The sequence below is a fragment of the Melospiza georgiana genome, chromosome 3 (assembly GCF_028018845.1).
Source record: "Melospiza georgiana isolate bMelGeo1 chromosome 3, bMelGeo1.pri, whole genome shotgun sequence".
NCBI lineage: Eukaryota > Metazoa > Chordata > Aves > Passeriformes > Passerellidae > Melospiza > Melospiza georgiana.
In genome coordinates this window covers 65,917,570-65,936,552 of record NC_080432.1, presented here as the reverse complement: position 1 = coordinate 65,936,552, position 18,983 = coordinate 65,917,570, and the positions used below count along the sequence as shown (strand labels likewise).

The 18,983-nt window shown below is 43.6% G+C and overlaps 1 protein-coding gene across 1 annotated transcript in view; it reads right to left on the bottom strand.

Annotated features, from left to right (window-relative positions):
• Positions 1–15,744, bottom strand: part of EZR (ezrin) — a 37,335-nt gene extending 21,591 nt beyond the window's left edge. The window contains exon 1 of the mRNA XM_058020114.1: positions 15,590–15,744. Coding sequence (XP_057876097.1) covers positions 15,590–15,601 — 12 coding nt within the window. The 5' untranslated portion in view covers positions 15,602–15,744. The remainder of the gene's footprint in view (positions 1–15,589) is intronic.
• Positions 15,745–18,983: the final 3,239 nt, after the last annotated feature.

Below are 18,983 nucleotides of genomic sequence, written 5' to 3'. Positions count from 1 at the left end.
CTTAGTTTTGTGCTGAGCAAGTTATTTGTTCTTCTGGCTGAAACACCATAGAAGTGTAAAATAAGTATCACTTTACAAGCTAAAGAACTTAAAGGAGGTGCTTCTTACTCCTTACCAAAAACCTGCAGAATGCTGGCTGAGTTCAAAATTCCAGCTCATACCAGCATGTATTTTCTTGTCTCTCTCTCCTTGGTGGTTATCTGCTAGTAAAAAAAGTTAAACTCCCTAGTCTTGCTTCACTACAACCCTCAAAGACTGTAGGATCAGCTATACAGTGAGCTACTTAGTGCATTTAGCTGCTACATATTTCATTAATTATTTTAGTATTAAGACCAAAAATTGTAGTCATCTGCTTTTCCACTTCAATCACTTAAAGTTGGAAGCATGCAGGAACATGACTACTTAGTTATCCACAAAGCTTTCAAGGACACTTGTGGCCTGCAGTAAAGGTTAATTCCTGTGTCCTCTAAGGGCTACGTAACCATCAGGACAAAGAGGAATTTCCCTGGTGCCCTCAGACAAACTGCCAGCCACAAGACAGGCACAGCAAGAAGAGACCTTCTGTCCCTTCAACGTGTTGATGACTACCTGGAATATCCTTTCAGTCTCCTTCCTGCCCTATTAAGCCCTCCTGCTTCTCATCTCCAAACCTTAGCCTTGACTTCATGAACATAATGATTTTAACAGTGTTTCTAAATGGATGTCCTACAACCACTCCATACATGCAAGCTTTTAGCCACAGAGAAACTCTTAGTAAAGCAGCAAACAGAGCTTAACCCACATGAAACTCTGGTTCGGACAGCCTGAAGAAACCTCGATGTCTGCTCCACTGAGAGTCGATCAGTTTGGCACTCAGCTGAGACCAGATGGAGCTCCCCACGGCGCCAAGACGATTAAATCAACACCTAATGTGCTAACCAATTCAGGCATTGTTGGGGAGGAAAACAACCAAGAACCCAAACTCATTTCCATGAGCAACAAAAAGAAGAAGACACAGTTAGGACAACTTTCACAAGTGAAGTCCTGCTCACCCTGTCTAGGCAAGGCATGTCCTTTATAAGATCCTACCAAATCCTGGCAGTAACCCAGGACAATGTTGAAGCCATAACCAAAATGAAAACAGCTTTTCATTTTTAAGAGCACAAGGGTGTGGAGAAAAGAGAACAGCTATAATACTGAAATAAAGCTTATATTAAAAAATATGTGCTTTTATGCACAAAACACTCTAAAAATCATGGACAGTAAGATGTAACTTCTTTCTTGATAGGCCAATGTCATAACACTTTATTATTCTGGGGGTTGGAAATAGATTATATTTAAGGTCCTTTCCAACCTAAACTATTAAATAATTCTACTTTTATGTCTGAGGCTAACACACTTAAAATGACAAATAGGGCCCTTAAGGTTTCCTTGTGCATACAGAAACACTACAGAACACAAGTTTTTCCTCTTCCTGTCTTAGGATGCATAAAATTGCTTACAAATTTGATCCAGAAGGGAAAAAGCACGTTGTTGAAAAGGCAATGCCATCTGCATTAAAATGAAAAACTCTCAATGAAGCTGAAGAATTTAGTACACTGAAAGACTGAACACCAGTTCCATGACTTCATACTGGACTGTAACGTCTAGCTACCTTACCAACTCCAACTAGAGAATAGAAGATGAAGGCGAGAGCTAGAGAGAACTTCAGAGTACAGTTTAAATGATTGTAACACTATGGAAAGCAATGGTAGTTAGAATGGAATCTTCTGTGCTTTAGCAATGCCCTTAAGTCATGCATTTGTTTCTTTTGTTGCCGATAAAACAACATCTTTTCTAATGCTAAGTCAGTAGATCAATCTGCGGGGCAGGTGCAGCCTTTCAGAGTCCACGCACAACAGTAGAGTAACTTGAAAAATCAAAGCGCCCTTTGAAAAACATTCAGAAGACACTCTCTTAAGGAGGCAGCACACTGCCAAGCAGCTGACTGGCACCATGTCTGTGGAAGGATCAAGACCTAGACAGGAACCCAAGAAGACATTGCCTCTTCAGCCCCATCCTCTCTCAAACACCCAGAAAAAACTACAGCTGTGTGTTCAAACATTGGATTCTTGAGCACCTTGGTGCAGAACCACTATATGATTGCAGGCAACACGGTATCTTTGAAGCGAACCATCCCTCTGCTGATACTGCAGCTCTACTGAAAAGCATCCCACACTAAAAGGAAAAGGGCAGGGAGAACAGGGAAAAAACCCCACAGCTGTCAGACACGCTATGCTATTGTGGGTATTTTGCACTCTGACACATGTAATCGAATAGTTCACTTGCATAATAAAATAGTTCAGTGAAACCACGAAGTTGTGCAAGTCATTTAAATAAGACCATACAATTTAATTTCAGTAAATACATATGATAAAGGGCACTAAATACCAACTTTTACCCATTAACACAGGACAAACCGGTACTTAACTGTGTCACTTATCATTGTCATTAGGCAGGTCTAAATGCCTTAGACAATGCTCAGGAATGTTTTCTCCCCTTTCCAAGGAGGAAGAAAGACCCGAGTCTCCTAAACAGCAGGTTTCCAAGCACGGTATCTTTCCAAGTAGTGGCAATTGGCAGTGGAGAAACCTAGACAGACATGCATCATTTCTTTAGTCACTGGATGTCTGGAAATCCCAGGAGTCACTGGTACATTTAAGCAAATCAGCCACATTTTGAACTGCTGTTCTGCACAGCACATTCTATGAAAAACAGCGTGCAGAGCTGTTCAGCCTTTTTGCACACACTCTGACTGTGTGGATATGGACTTACTTGTGCTGAAGGAATACAGAAATCTTGACAAGGAGGACTCAGTGGCATTAATAATAATATTAAGAAAGTAGTAGCATAAATCCTCACTTCTGCAGGTCTAGTCTTTCACCAGGCAAGCAGCAGCTACTAATGGAACAAATAATAGGCAAGCTTCTTGGACTGGGCAGCAATGCATCTGCAAGGACAAAGTAATCTCATTTTGACCTTAGCAACCAGAGCTGTTCATAGACGTGTGGAGTGATTAAGTATCTGGTAATAGGAAAAACAACTTCATGCAGCAGCATCAGAAGGGCAATGAAACTGCTCTCTATTCTTCCACATTCCATTCAGTAGTGTTCATTGGTTCCAGGTCCAGCAACAAAGAAAGATATTGTCCTAACTGATGGAGTAACTGTTGTCCCAGCTCCTGGAAACTGTTATGGGAAAACTTTCAACTTTGAGGAGGGGAAAAAATCCCAGCAGCTTCAGAGCTCAGAGGTGATCTGCTAACACTTCAGTATCTGCATTCCTCCGTCCTGCATAAGTTACTTAAGTCAACAGGTAATGGTTCAGAGACTGTGCACAGAAGACAACTCTGAGAAGATAAGTAGTGCAAATAACACAGAAGCAACTGCGGAAATATTAGTTAAATTTATGGTATACTTTTTAAGAATGTACTTATGAACACCAGCATATCAAGAACACAACGCCTGGAGACAATTCTGTTTCTTCACTGACAGAATAACCTGCCTGACGGATCAAATAAAATCTAATAACATATTTGATGTGGTGCCATACAACACAGACTAGGCATACAACAAATCTGAGTCATGTGAAATTACAACCAAATGACAAGTTGTGCACCTACGTTCTCCATAGCTTCTTTCAGAGCAGGAGATAAATGTCATGAATATCAAGCAAATGGTCAATTCCATTCGCTGCTGCAGGATTGCCAGATTCCAGCTTCCCTCTCAGCTGGGCTCAGCACCTTCACCTTGCTGGAATTACAGCAGGGACACATATTCTGACCTTTTCATGTCAAGTCAAGGTCTTGAAAAGGGGATGTGAGTGGGGTGGGGTTGAGGGAAGAAGAAAACAAAGTTTTCTCACAGTCCCTGGAAGATGGAGTGCGCTTACAAGATCATTAACAGCATCTAGTCAAGAACAAATAAGTCTTTTGGGAGGACAGCACTGGAATTCAAGGATGTTGGTAGGTCTGAAAAATAGCTGCAAGTGTTACACTTGGAGAGGTGAGAACGGAGAAGAGGCAGAGATGAACAAATTACAGGCTTGCAAACAATGGGCTACAGCAGGACTGCAGAGAAGGATGTGGTTTATTATAATCCCCAGAAAAACACCACATTTCCTGGTGTGATGCTATTACACAGAGGGGAAAATTACATTCTTGAGTGTATTTGTCACCGGAAGCATTACAGCAGGTGACTATTCTGCTCTGCCTGCCTCGATGACTTGCTAGATGGAATGCTGTCACCCAAATCTGAATGCTTCTTTTGCAAGGGGGCAAGTTAATCAAGGAAAGTCTACACTGACCTACAGGTCAAGTGTTTCTGAGTTGGTTGCCAGTTGGGGTTTTTTTAATCTGTGTGTGTTTGGGGCTTTTTATTTGTTGGTGGAGGTTTTCTGTTTGTTTTCAAACTAGATTTTATTTTTAAACATGTCAGTGATCCCTTTCCAAATGGGAGTTGTCTGAAACATGACATGTTTTATATAGAAGACTATAAAACCTTCTAAATCCACATGGAGAAAACCAGCAAAAAGTCCTCTTATTGCAGGCTGGGTACCATGACAAGAAACAATAATTGCTGGAGTGGTAAGACATTATGATATTATGTAGCCACTTCCACGCAGCCTTCAGAAAACACAGGTCCAAGTCCTTCCCAGTGCTACACTTTCATGATTTAAAGGACGTCCAAGAACCTGAAATGGGAAGGCAAATGACAGACCCACCATTTCTCTTCTGGGGGAAGGAGAATCTGGTTCCTATGGGAATGGGAAGAACCGCACAGCCCAGCCACGAAGAAAGCCTTTCACAGCTCCTCCCCTGCTCCCATGGCAGAGCCTTTCATGCAGTGCCTGCCTCACACGGGGCACTTCAGGGAGGGCGGTGGCAGCACAGCACAGCACAGCACAGCACAGCACAGCACAGCACAGCACAGCACAGCACAGCAGCCATGAGCCCTCCCCTGCACACAGTTTGCTGACAAGGAGGAAGGGAGCCTCAGCAGCTCACAAAATGTGAATTTTAGACGGCCTCAGTGGCCTCCCCCTGGCTGACAAGGCAGGCTGGTGGCATCCACTTGAGCGACCCAGTTTCCCAGCATACCATGCTAAATCAAAATACCCCTCTGTGAACTGAAGGACGCGTTCCATTTCAGATCGCATTGTGTTAAACATTGCTTCCTCATTGCAAATAAATGGGAACATTAAGTCACGTTCCAATGGAATTCCTCAGAGTCTATGAAGCAGTTAGGTACTGCTGCATTTGCAACAGGTAAAATTAGAGCCGAGCAGGCTGGTCTTTGTTCCTCAAAACCTTGCTTACCTTCCCAGGAGAGGGAGAAATACCACTGAGGTTCAATTGAGGTGTATATAATAACCTAGAATCTAGTAGTTACTTTAAAATTGTCCAGTACTGTTGTAAGCCTTAACTACTAGTCAGCTTTAATGCAGCAGCTTGCAGAATCATATTTTTGGGGGTACTAGTCCTCAGTATTTAAGAAGCAATAGCTATATCAGTTATACTTAACTGAGATTTCTTAAGTTTAGTCAAGGCAATAGGAGCCCAGTTACTTGCTCTCATGTATGGTGAAAACCACAACTTCTTTTGCGGCAGTTTTTCGGAAGAGAAATAAAGTACTTTGAGAGGAAGCCAAGAAAAACTTTGGAGTGAAATGTGAAAGCTAGACTTCTGGATGAAGTGGAGGGAGGGGGGTTCATGTGAGCAGGAAAACCTTCAGCACCCAGATGTGGGGAGTCATCCAGAAATTCCAGTTTTAACAAAGTGGTAGAATTTTCAGAATGAACTTCCCCCTCCCTGCCTACACTCACAAACAGGTCACAAGACAGCAACTCCATGGAGTTCAGTATTGCTGCCATGCCACTTAACTCTTCTTTGTAATATAGCATGAAACTGTCCTTTTAATTAAACATGAACATAATCCTAGAAGGCAAATTCAAACTTTTTTATGTTTAGATGGGCAGAAGATGCCAAACTAAATTACATGCCTATCTCAGTTCCCTTAATGAAGGCCTACTATCTCCTCTGTCAGCAGGTAATAACTGCATAGTAGGCATCTTCGTGACAAATCAAGAAGCAGCAATGGCTGCAATTCAGTTCTTTATCTTAGGTCAAGCAATGACACTCTGCATGCCAAGAGACCATGAAGATTTCATGCAGGTGTGGCAAGTGCAAGTGACAGTACATCTCTGATAGCCCTGGCTCCCAAATGCCTAGGCCCCAGACAGACTTCCAGCATTCTCCACCTCTGGTCAGCCCTGTATAGTTAACAATAACTGCTCAGTGAAACAGTAAAACCAAGCACTCTACCCAGAAAGAAAAAAAAAATATTTAAGAATCTTTCTCCAGTCACCGAAGATTCCTCCCAACTCTTTCCTAACAAGCAAACAGCATCATTCTGTCTCAAGCCAGGAACAAGTTGAAAAGCTGAGAGACAGAGGCCTATCTAAAACTTTAAAACTCAATTATTTTTTTTTTAAATGCAAAATTCTCTAGGCACAGCTCTATGCTCTGGCAAGACATAAAGCAACGCAGAGTAAGTCTGAAAGGCCCCAGGATACTGCCCTTGAACAAAGCCCTGTACACTCAAGGAGCCCAGGTGTTTTTCATGCAAAACACTTGCCCTCACTCTGTGTGAGGGATGTAAGAATGATTTACTTTGAACACAATATTATGAAGAAGTAGGAGGGCTTATGGTGTTTCATTGAAATACATTAATGTTCACTTTAAAGGCTCTCTGATGCTGTATAATACTCCATTAGCATTTTCAGAATATCTGTGTACAAGCAGCAGTCTGCTCTTTAAAGGAGGAACACACAGCCAGTGACAACAGGCTCAACATAGCACCACTGCCTGGATGTGTCACTTGCCCTCAATGGATGCTAGGATGGATTTAGGAACACAGAGTGCAGCAACAATAGCTCCTTTGTACATAAAGAATAAATACAGAGGAAAGCTAGAGGCCACTGGATCAAACTCCTGCATACACAGACTGTTTTATCATGACAGCTGTTGCATCTAATTAAACATAATGAAGTTGTGAGACTAAGGCTTCACACATGAAGTTTACAGCAAGTCCCATAAACAATCCTCAAATAAGCTTTATTTCAAGAAGTTGCTCAGAACCCAGAATGGATCAGATCTTCTGCTGTCTTCCATCAGAAACATAAGCTTGGGGCCAAGTGCAGATAATATAGAGTTTATCAAGTTTTATCATAATTGCAGGGTCTTCTAAATAATTTAACATCTCCAATATTTACAATACATAAAGGGGATTCCATCCTTCTGCAATCCCCTTGAGAGAATAGAAAAAAAAATAGTATCTTACAGTCTTGATCTGGAACACAAACATAATTTTATGCCTCTGCTTGGCTTTTTCACTTGGAAACAACAAACACACAACGATTTCAGCAAACAGTGAACTCCACAGTACAAACTCACAACAACCAGGGCAGGATCTGAAGCGCTGTGAATAATCTAAATAAAAGCCACAATAGCCTTAGAGCTTCCCCTGAATCTGAGGCACTAATACTGGTGCCTTTTATTCCAATGCTTATGCAGAGATCTATTTTCTAGAGGGCAATGTGCATGGAAAACCCAGTGCCATTACAGTCAGAAGTCTGACAGCAGGAACACAGCCTGACAGCACACAGCTCCCAACACTTTCAATAGACCCTGTGGTTGTTCTTCTGGGGTGGAAGAGCAGCACATTGCAATGGAACAGGGTGGGCTGAGTGAACACAAGGATTACCTGTGACTTACTCTCTCACAGGACTATGACCTGGGAGTTTAAGGCATCCAAGAAACAATTACTGGAGAAATATTCTCAGTAACTGTACTCTTCCCAGACAGAAACTTTACAGGGTGCAAAGCCATATTTTCATCAGATGTGAACTGGAAGAAGATCAAGGATGCTCAAATAATTACCATGCAAGGATCAACTAAGCTAGCTAGGACTTCTCAGTTTGGAAGAAAATTAACTGAGGCAAGGACATGAGAGCATATAAACTCCTGAGCTACATGAACAGACTAGACAAGGAACATGTGTTCATGCAGCACTGTAGCAAAGAGGTTTGTAGATAACTTTACAAACAATGTGAAGGTTATCTAGGACACAGACTTTGTTAAAGTATACTACGGATGCTGGAGTTCACAGGGTTTTAAAGCAAGACTGGACAAGTTCACAGAAATCCATTTAGTAACTCATTATATAGGACTTTTCAACCTCCAATACCTCAGAGGAAAGCACCAGTGCATATCTTTGAAATACTCTTCCTCAGGCATCAGCTTTTGGCCAACATCAGAGGTGTTCTATTAGGCTACAAGGGCTTCGGCCTGACCTACAAGGCCAGCCATGTTCATATAGACATCAAAGTGCAGAAGGAGAATGAACTCCATTTACTTAGGGAGAAATAGCAGTGCAACAAGTCACACAAGGCCCAGTAATGATGTTTGTTCATTCTGCATTCTAGATACAAATCCTTTTGTCAGAGAGATTTTTGTTTGATATTCCACCCTTCTGTTTTACCTGTTCCATATCAGCCTCTTTCATTTTACTCAGGGACTTCAGTGGAACACACTTCATGGCATTTGTGAAATTTCTTAGTGGGGTTATGTGATGTGATCACCTCTGACAGCTCAATAATCTGATCTATGTGCAATACACTACAATGCTTCAACTTCTCAAGCAGGTACTTCAAACAGCATGCAACAGGCACTATTTGCTCCCAGATAAAGGTAGGTCATGGCAAGTCCTGGAATGTCACCTAAGCACAAAGGCATTGCTCTTGCTCTTACAAATCATAAAGGAAAAGTGATTGCAAGGACTGGCAAAGGACCAAAGTACCCCTTCATAACCCATAAAACAGCTTAAGGGCTCCTGAGATGAAACTCTTCCCCCTCCCCTCACTATCGACGTGTGATGGCAAACAAATATGCTCCAGTGGTTCCCAAAGTGTACCTTGAGCACAGTGACAGCAGATAAAGCACCTTTCAAGAGTTTGTCTCACAGCTGTGACACAGTTGTTATGGAGGAAGATCTATTCGCCCCCACACTGAGATCAGCGAGTATCAATTATGCAAATCACCCCACCACACACCACAGTTTGTGCAGCAGGAACTCTGCACAATCACTTATCTCTACAGAGACAAAAAGTTAAGCCAGCTAAGTGTACTCAGCTAGGTGTTGAAGAACAACTTTAGCTCCTACAAATAACTCTGAAGGCCAGAACTTACAGTATAGGCTTGAAGTCATCTACTGGGCTACACAGGCAAAATTCAGGTGCCTGGGTTCAAAAGTGAGATTTTTTTAGTCTCTGCTTCTTTAGGTAGCAGAGAGCTCACAGACCTCTCTCTGCATCTACACAGCAGTGGTCTCTTGGCAGAACCGAGCCACTCTAGAGTTTTGTAAGCCTGCTCAAGATTCGGCAACAGGACATCCATCCACTCATCCCCAGAGAATTCTCTCTCACACTGAGAGTTAGTTAGAACACTAACTAACATTTCACACTGAGGTTAGTTAGAACAACTACAGCAAACATGGACTTCTTCAAGCAAAAACAAGAAAAGAAGAGATGGTGACAGTAACACCTCAGAGTTTTACCCAATAGCTACAGTAGTTGCTCATGAGAGGGAGAAGTAAATGCACACAAACCAAACAGGGCAACCACACACTCCCCTCTCAAAGGAAGCAAAAGGCTGCAGGCCTGGTGTAGGGGAGTTAGCATCTCTTCCACTGAGCCTACGCAGTAGATCGCCAAATACGAGTCCATGGTCATCAGCAAGAGTTTTTCTTACTTAATTAGAAAGCAGAGTCCTGCATGTTAATTCCTGGAGTCAGGATTTTTCCTTAATGGACAGCTGTTACTATGAGGTGTCCATCGGCCTCAGCTGAGCACCTCAAAGATGAGAGCGGATGCAGAGAAGGCAAGTGAATTTCCCCACTATGAAGTAGGAACTAGAAAGAGAAACAAAATCTGGATCTGAACAGATGAGCAATATGGAGGCAGCAGGGTCAGTTGTTACACTGAGCTATGCCTTGTTTCCAGCCTCATACAGGAACAATTTTCCCCTTTCCTAGGTGCACCCACTGCTGTTTTTTTGTAATTCCCAGCTCACAGAGCAAATGTTATCTGTTGCAGAAACCAGGCTTGAAAGCAAGCACACAACACAGCTAAAAGCTAAAGCACATTACTTAACAGTGTGCAGCGAGGTTCAGTGATCCTGGGCAGCACTGCCTTCCATCAAGGTCAATCGAGTGATTATGGGATTTACAGCGCATGTAAAGCTCTCTGGGCACAGGGTGCCAAACAAGAATGACACTGATGTGGGAATCTTCAGTGGTCATCAAGAAGTCTTATTCTCAAAAAGTCCTGACATATCACAGCTTTTTTTTCCTGGACAAAGGAAGATGTTCATGTGGGTGGAGGAAGAGAACAGAACAGGAAGGCTTATCTCCCTCCTTTTGACCTTTAAGAAGGTTAAGAAATTCTTTAATTAGTGACTAACATAACAGTTAACACCCTTGGTTTCTCTGTAGCAGCTAACATCCCACAACAAACTGCCCTCGGAAATGCTTACTCAGCTTACACAGTAAATAAGGGTTTTGGCAAACTGTGAATTCATTCTCTTATAACTTTATTCACCTCCTTATATTTACTACTTATAGAATCCTCCACCTTTCTTTTGCAGCAGTGAGTGACACATTTGGCAAATGTAAGGGAGTTCTGGCATTTGGCAAATGGAAGCTTCCTTGGGTTTCCATTTTGCCCCAGAGTGAGTATACATCTCCTGGTATCAAATACACCATACACTGTATCACATGATGGACTGCAACTGGTGCTTACAAGGGTAATATTTTATTCTTGACTAAATCTATAGCCGTCCATAAGCTGAGAGTATATTAATTGATTGTGAACACTTAAAGCCATTAAAAAGTATTTTTATTTCAGTCCACTTACAGGAATCTGCTGTAAAGAGCTCTGAGATAAAACCACTATGTGTAGTTAGAAAACAGATAGTGAAGAAAAATTGAGAAGATCTTGGAACAATTAATAATTTTAATTGTTTATATTTAGAAATAAATTCCTGTCACTACACTTGCATATTTTTTTGGCTGGCTTATCGAAAGCTTGTTAAATTTTAATGCCATAGTCTGCTCACAGACAGATAAAGGTTTGGCAGAAGACCTGTATTCTGAAAAAACAACTTGAAGACAGCATGCATGTATATTCAACACCAAACAGGTACAGAGGACTTGTCTAACCACTTCATGCCTAGCACACACCAGCCCATTATTAACAACACAGGGCTGGGAAAACCCTTTTGAGACATCAGTTCCAGCTCCCCACTCCTACAGGCAGCAGCAATAAATTGTGTACTGTCAAATTTTATCTTAAGGATGGTAGGTCTTGGAATAGTCTTCTAATAAGATCAACAAGGAAGGGGAAAAAAATTTCTACCCACTCACAACCCCCTCCCCATACATGCTTAATTGTTCTAAAAGTTTAAAGTCTCTTAAACCACAAATTGTGCTTAAAGCAATTCTTTCTCCTCTTTGGCATTTAAATTCCTTACATTTTACTACACAGGTGAAGGAAGAGATAACTCCTTGAATTCTACCAGGCTGAAATAGCCAAGCACCCTCTTATCTTAAGGTGGAATTTTGTCTGTTGTCATCCCAAACCCATTCTCTAGGTTTTGCTTTGAATTTGTCTGTCCTGGGCACAGGTAAGTACCTTCATTAAAGGAAAGCTCTCACTAGAACCTTCTATTGATGCCTTCTGTTAGAAAAGCCCTAGGCATTGCAGATGACATGAACAACAGCACAGTTGTACCCCTGATTAATCCATACATTGATTAATCCATCTCCTTCTAACCTGTTTAGTGAGGGACCTTCTTTCCCCACCCCTCCAAGTTTAACTCTATGCAAAGGGAACTTATTACCCCAGTCCTTTAATCCCCTTTATATGTTGGCGCTCTGCATCAATAATGCTTCCCCCCCAGCAGCATGACATGAACAGATTTCATTACTGTGCTCAACTTTCTGACCACAGGCCATTAATAAAGGTATTTTTAAAAGGTGCCTCTGGATATAATTCACTTGTATTTTCTCTTTAGGACCAAAAGCTGCTAGACTGCACTTACTGCTGTCCTCTCTTTACACAGTTTTATACACATTCACACAAGTATTAGAAGTTCTTGTGTGATATCACATCAATCAAATGCTACGCTGCAAAGCTAACTTAATTTCTTGTGAAACTTTACATTTTGTTTTTTCCCTCCAAGAGGAAACAAAAAAACCCAAACCCAAACCAACCAAACAAAAAAAAAAATCCACCTTCAATAAAGTAACCAAGAATGCTGGTAGATCAGATCAAATTAACAACTCTATAGACCCGAGATCACATTTCCTCCTCCTTCGGTAAGCACTGTTCATTAGCCCGAAGCCATGCTGTTCTGGCCACAATTTATTAGATTGGTTTGTTTTGCAAGAGGATATAATCCACCTAAAACACCATCAGAAATAAACTAGAACCATGAATCTAGGAAAATGCACAGAGCACACAGACACTCCAGTAATGAAATGAAGCAAGGCTGAGTAAGTAAGTTTATTTAGCGTTTCACTCATTTCCAGATAACACAGCAAGATTTGGACAAGATGACACCTTTTGCATTTCCTTACAAAACAATTCACTACCTGTAAAGCCCAATGAACCTCTGTACAGACTAGACAGAAATCATGCATCTGGACTGCTGATGAACTCCCAGCCATAAACCCTCATGAACTGGGTATAGGTTATATATTTATAGCTTACCTTGGAGGGACCTCATTACTTTGTAACTGTTACACATGGCAGAATGGCACTGTTAAATTACATATTAACACGTGTCTATATTAACAAATATACTTATTTCAGTAGTATTTTCTAGACTTTTACTAAAATTTATTTTGAGCATGGTAAACATGCATCAGGTACAATTAATTGTGACCAAATGTTACCACAGACTTGGGAAGCCAGCTTTCTAGCACTTTACTTTGGTACTCAATTAAGATACAAAATCACTAATGTCCGACTATTAATGGATTTACAGTTGTTTACTGTGAAATTATAAATTACAAACATGATCCGTAAGTTTTGTGGGCACATTTATAATTTTTGTTAAAACAATAGTTTCACAGAAAGGTTTAGCTTATTGGGTTGTGGGTGGAGGGGCCAGAGGAGAAGGTGTTGCCAAAATTTTGCTTTCTGTCATCATAATCTTTACTTGTAAATAACTGATGACCAGTGTGTGAGACTTCACACAGCAGCATGAACTCTGCCAAGCAATACCATATTTACTTATGCCATGTAGACAAGACATATGCAAACAAGCACAGGTAATAAATATTTAGCATCCATGCTAAATACCCAGCAGAAAAACACTGCTTCCCTGTGCATCCCAAGAGGTCGTGCTATCATTCCTCACACCTGCCAAAGGCTGTTGTCACATTCGTCCTGAGCACAGTTCTGCCTCTGGAGTGACAGCTTTACATCCTCCCTCCCTGCAAACTGACACGAATCCTATTTAGCTGTATTAAGATTAAATGAGCTGAGTTGGGAAGGATCCAAATCCAGCCTCAGTCTAAACCAGACAGAGTGAACAGTGTGTTTTACTAAAATAGCCTCTGCAAAATTCCTCTTTTCCGTTTACAATAAGGTGGCAGTTAGCCCCACTGAACAGCAGATTAAATGAGAAAAAGGCTTATATTTACAAAGTATTGACACAGAGTCCTGTCCATAAATCCCAGCCAGCAGGTCACATCTCAGAAGTCTTTACAGTGCTACTGTCCTTCCCCAGTGGATGGTGGTTTACACCATCCACCCTTGTAATTCACTGGCCACTCAGCTAAGAAACAAAGAAAAATCACCATCTCTGAGGGAATACGAACCTAGCACTGCCAAGCAAAAGGATAAACACAGCTGTATTTTTTTAAGAGATTAAAGAGTTTTTGTACACCTATCCATGGCTTCCAGCGCGACTTAGTCCTAAACCAGGATTTCAGATTATTCTAACCAGGATATTTCAAGAAAGCACTCTGTAATTAGCAAACAGCTAACAAGGCAGAAAGAGATTATTCACACACAACCTTTTATATCCATACTTTTAAATTATATATTTGCTTCCCCAGTTACAGAAGGGCCCTCTCAGTTAGTTGTTATTATATGCAGCAATATGTCACCTCTACTGATGAAATACAACCAGAGAGCCTGAAGATTTATCAGTTCTTAGGACTGAGCAGTGTGGTTTTGGAGTGTTTTTGTCTTTTGTTGGGTTGGGTTTCTTTTTCTTTTTTTTTTTTTTTTTTTTTTGTAGGTTTATAGAAACTGCTATGTAAGTTAACCTAAATGCCTAAACAAAAAAAAGTTCAACTAACTTCAACGTTATGGTGACAGAACATCAATTACTTATTACCAAAGATAAGCTTGTTTGCTCTTATTTCACATTTCATTTAAGTGAGCTAATACACAAGTCCTTCACTGCATTGCAATTTAAGAAATATTGCCTCTATTGAAAATAGATAGTAACAACAATCTGTTCTGATCATGCTCTTCAAAGTTCAAAAGTGCGTCTGCTCCAACGACTGCTCGGAGCTCCGCATTAGGCACTCGGCTCCCCAAGGGAATTACCGTCTCTAACCGGCACAGGAGCTGCAGACTTTGAAATAAAACAAACAAACCCACTACAAGGTCGGAGGAGGAGGCGCTGAGGAGGTGGTGGTGTCAAGAGAAAGAAGGAGGGATAAAAAAGACCGTTCAATTGAAAAAAAAAAAAAATCCAACCAAAAAAGGAAACAGGTCTTCGGTAATGACTGGTAAAGACCAGCGTGGAGAACTTTTTATTAAGAGTCCCTAGCATTTAGTTTTTAGATCGCAAAACAAGGAGGGAACAAGCGTTGTCCTATATTTACAGATGCATACATGCTTCCTGTAGATAAATGCACAGGCCACAAGCATACTAAATGGCAGCGGCGCAGTTGTATCATTTCTCGTTAAGCGGGAGCGTGATGAAAGCTCTTCTTTCGAGAGTTACTCGGCAGCTCTGTGCATGTCGAGCACGGAAGCGCTGCACAAGACGGAGCAATGCACCGCCTGATCTCTGGAGCACGGAGATCCGGGGCTCCGCGCTCCCTTTCCCGGCGGCGGGACGGCGAGGAGATCCCGCAGCCCACCCGAGATCCTCGGTCCCGCCCGCGGCCCTGCGCCCGCAGCAGCCGCCCTGGCGATGCCTCCGTCCCTCCCGCTCCGAGCGGCCGCTGATGTGGCTCCGGCGCGGGGTGCCCGCCGCTCCCTCCGGCGCCGCGCTCGACTTCCCCGGGCGCTCGAGTCCAAACGCCCCGTCCAGTCCCGGGCAGCAGGGACGGGGCTCAGCCCTTCCAGCCCGGCAAAAGCCCGCGCCGCGACACCCGGAGGTGCCCGCCCCGCCGAGCGCCCGGGCTAGCCCCCGACGCCCAGCGCCGGGCGGGCGGGCCCCGGTGCGGCCCCGCGGAGCGCCTCCCTCCCACCGCGCCCCGCTCACCGGCTTCGGCATTTTGAGGGCTGCTGGTGCTTCTGCTACTCCCGACACAAACGTTCATGCAGCGCCTGCCGCGCCTCTGCCGAGCGCCCCGTGCGGAGGAGGTGCAGGAAGAAGGAGCCGCTCCCGGCCACGGCGGCAGCGCAGCCCGCGAGTGCGGCGCCGGCCGCCCGGCGGCGGGTTAAGTACGGCAGGTGGGGCCCGGCCGTGACTCACCGCCGCCGGCCATTGCCCGCCGCTCCCCCCGGCGCCTGCCGAGCGCGGCACCGGCCTCGCCCAGCCACGGGGCACCCCCGCCGGCTTCGCTTCGACGTGCCCGGCGCGCAGGGGGCACCGCGGCCCGCAGCCTCCGGCAGCCCCCGAGCCCCAAGCCGTGAGGGACGGCCGGGCGGGCGGGAGACAGGGGCGGGGGCGGTGCCGCCCCGACCCCCGGGCACGGCCGGGCCCCCGGGGCCTGTGCGGCCCCTCCGAGCACGGCCCCGGCCCCGCCGGAGACCCCCGGCTCCGCCGCCCTGCCCTGCCCTGCCCTGCCCTGCCCTGCACCTGCCGGGGCCGCGCCGGGCTCGGCGCTTCCCAAGCCAGTGGATGGCGCGGGGAAAGCGTCCGTCCGGCACACAGGTGATGCCTTGGGGATGGTCTGTAATAGTTGCTGTGTTTCTTGAAGTGCGAGGTCAGAAAATATGATTACTTAACAAAACACACAGGCTTGCTTTGTGTAGTAAAGCATATTTTCAGCGATGTCAGCAAAAGAGAAAACTTTGAAAATGCATCTAAACTCAGAAACTATAGAGTATACTTCAGGTGGTTCTAACTTTTTGTAAAGTTCATGCAAGTAGAGTAACAATGAATAAACACACAGAGATAACAAAATTTGTGTCTCTGCCCCTTGTTCCTTCTCCCTCCTCACCCATGAGTGTAATGCACTTCTGTGGATAGCGTCTGCCAGGAGCTGCTGGCCTCCCACTGCATCTCCTTGCTTGGCTGGTCACAAGAGCACATTGATTTACATAGTCATGGGCAACGAGCGGCCTGTAGGACACAGCTCTTCCACTGCGCCAGCAATGGCACATAGCTGAGCTGTGAGATTGAGGAAATTGTGCGGCCTGTCCCCAAGCCGCTGTCTGCAACACCCCACTTCAACCACTGTCTGTCTGTTTGGCATAGGACATAGGATGGGAACAGGCAGGCACAGAACAAGGAGAATAACACCCACTACATGGAAAATTTATAGGGCAGGAGAGAGCCTGGGAAATATCAAGGGATGGTGACAAAAAGGATAGCCCAAACAATACAAGTCTTGCTTTGGCAGAGTTCCAAATGGTGTCTTCCCCCACAGACTCCACCAAGCAGCACTTGGTTGTGCCACATTTAAATAAAAGAATCATTACTGTGTCAGGTCTGTGAAAGAAAGGGGAGGGGAACCCAGTTGGAGGCTGAGAGAATTCATGGTAGTGTTCCTTTCCTGTTGCATGATCCTCAGAGATTAGAGACGGCTTTAGCATCAAAACAGCCATGGGGGTGGCAGCTTGCAACAGCAGGTGAGAAGAAATAGTCTAAGCTGAACAGCTTCCAAGAAAAGGGCCATGGGATCAAACACCCTTGGGAAACAGATATGGCCTCCTTTTTCAGTTGAAACAATTCCACTGAGATTTACTTGGGTCAAGTTAATTTAACAAAATAAGCTGACACTCAGTTGGATTGGGTTCGTTTAACAGATATATGATTTGTGAAGACACTTTCTTTGCTCTTCTGTTAAGCAATAAGTTTATGGTGGGATTTCATGCTTTATTCAGCAAGATGACACTGGAAATGAACCAGACCAAATTATCACAGTGCTTTGGATAGGCTGCCAAGCACAAGGAACAACTGTTCCAAGTAAGAAATACTGTAAGAACCCAGCTTCTGCAGCTCTCACTCAGAACCCTAAGTGACGTTCTTAGATATTTTGGGAGGGATGGAAAAGGATAGAGATGAGATATTTTCATGCCATAGCTTTAAAATCTAGATTTGGCTGTGACTGGAAACAGAAAAGTCAAAACAAGTGTATGTGTCTGCATCCCCTTGAAAAAAAGCATTGCATGGATCTAGTGGAAAACCCATTTCCATTTTGGGAGATTTTCATTCCCAAAATCCTTTCTTGTCCATAGCTCAACATGAGCTCAGAGACCGTCACCCTGGGTTTCATGTTGAAGAAACTCCAAGTCAGAGAGATGTCTCATTTAATACATCATATTTAGTCGGGTAAGTATTTGTTTCCATATGCTAGTTACATATCCAAGCTTAAACCCCTGTTTTTGTGGGGTTTTTGTTGTTTTGGTTTGTTTTTTTCCTAACACTCACCATTGCTTCCTAAACACACAAACCTAGGGGCAAAAGGAATTTAGGTGACTAATAATTAAGTGTGGCAACGTACAATCTCTAGGTTCCTGTTTGCCACAGCACATAAACTTGTGCCATTCTCCCACAGACACCTGCAATCCATGGGGAAAGGTAGATACCTCAATGGCATCCATAACTACCAGCTTGCCCAATACCACTCCACCCAAAACCAGCCACTGTGAACATACTGAGCTTACACAGGAAGAATTGTCTTCAGTGGAAGGAACCAGAACAATTGCCAGCTTGAAGTGTTTGTTAGACACCCTTTGCTTCCTTCCTGGGCTTTTGCCTCGTGCTAGGTGTGCTTTCAAACCCTCTTGCCTGCAGAGCTCCGTACCTTATTGAAGACTTGGCTAGGTAGGTGTCTCTGTGACAGTACAAAACTCTCTTCTGCAGCTGGGTTGTTCAGCTCCTTCCTTGTTATTTCTCTCCCTACCACTCCCCTAGAAGTATGGGAATGTATATAATGCAAGCCCCTTCTTCCCCTTTATACAGAAGTCTTCTCATCCTTCCAGACACAAAGCAGTTTCCCTCTGCTCCAGAGTGGGGGTAAAAGCCCTCAGTTCTCTGGATTTCCTGAGATGTCTCTGAAAATCAGTATATTGAATTTTGAGAGTATGGACATCATGTATAAATCTAAGCATTGTCTAAGAATGCTTAGAGACTGGATCCCCTTTGGAGTGTGTGTGAGGGAATACTGAGAAGGCATGAAATCGGCACAAAACAATCAACCCACGTCAAGATATCCTGGGGCAGAAGTACAAATATAGAAAAAACAGATAGAAATATGCAATCTGGGGAAAATTCCACATTAAAACTCTATGGAACTTGGTTACTTCTTGATTTAGATATTAGCTAAGCAAGAGAGAGCTTTTATGGCCACCCTAACCACATCATCTTCGGTCAGACCTCACAATTAAGCATAAGACCCAAATCAAAATGAAGCCTTTAAGTCACAGGATTAAGATCTGCTCTGATCCAGCACTTACTCTTAACCTGCTTTATTAAGAGGATAGCA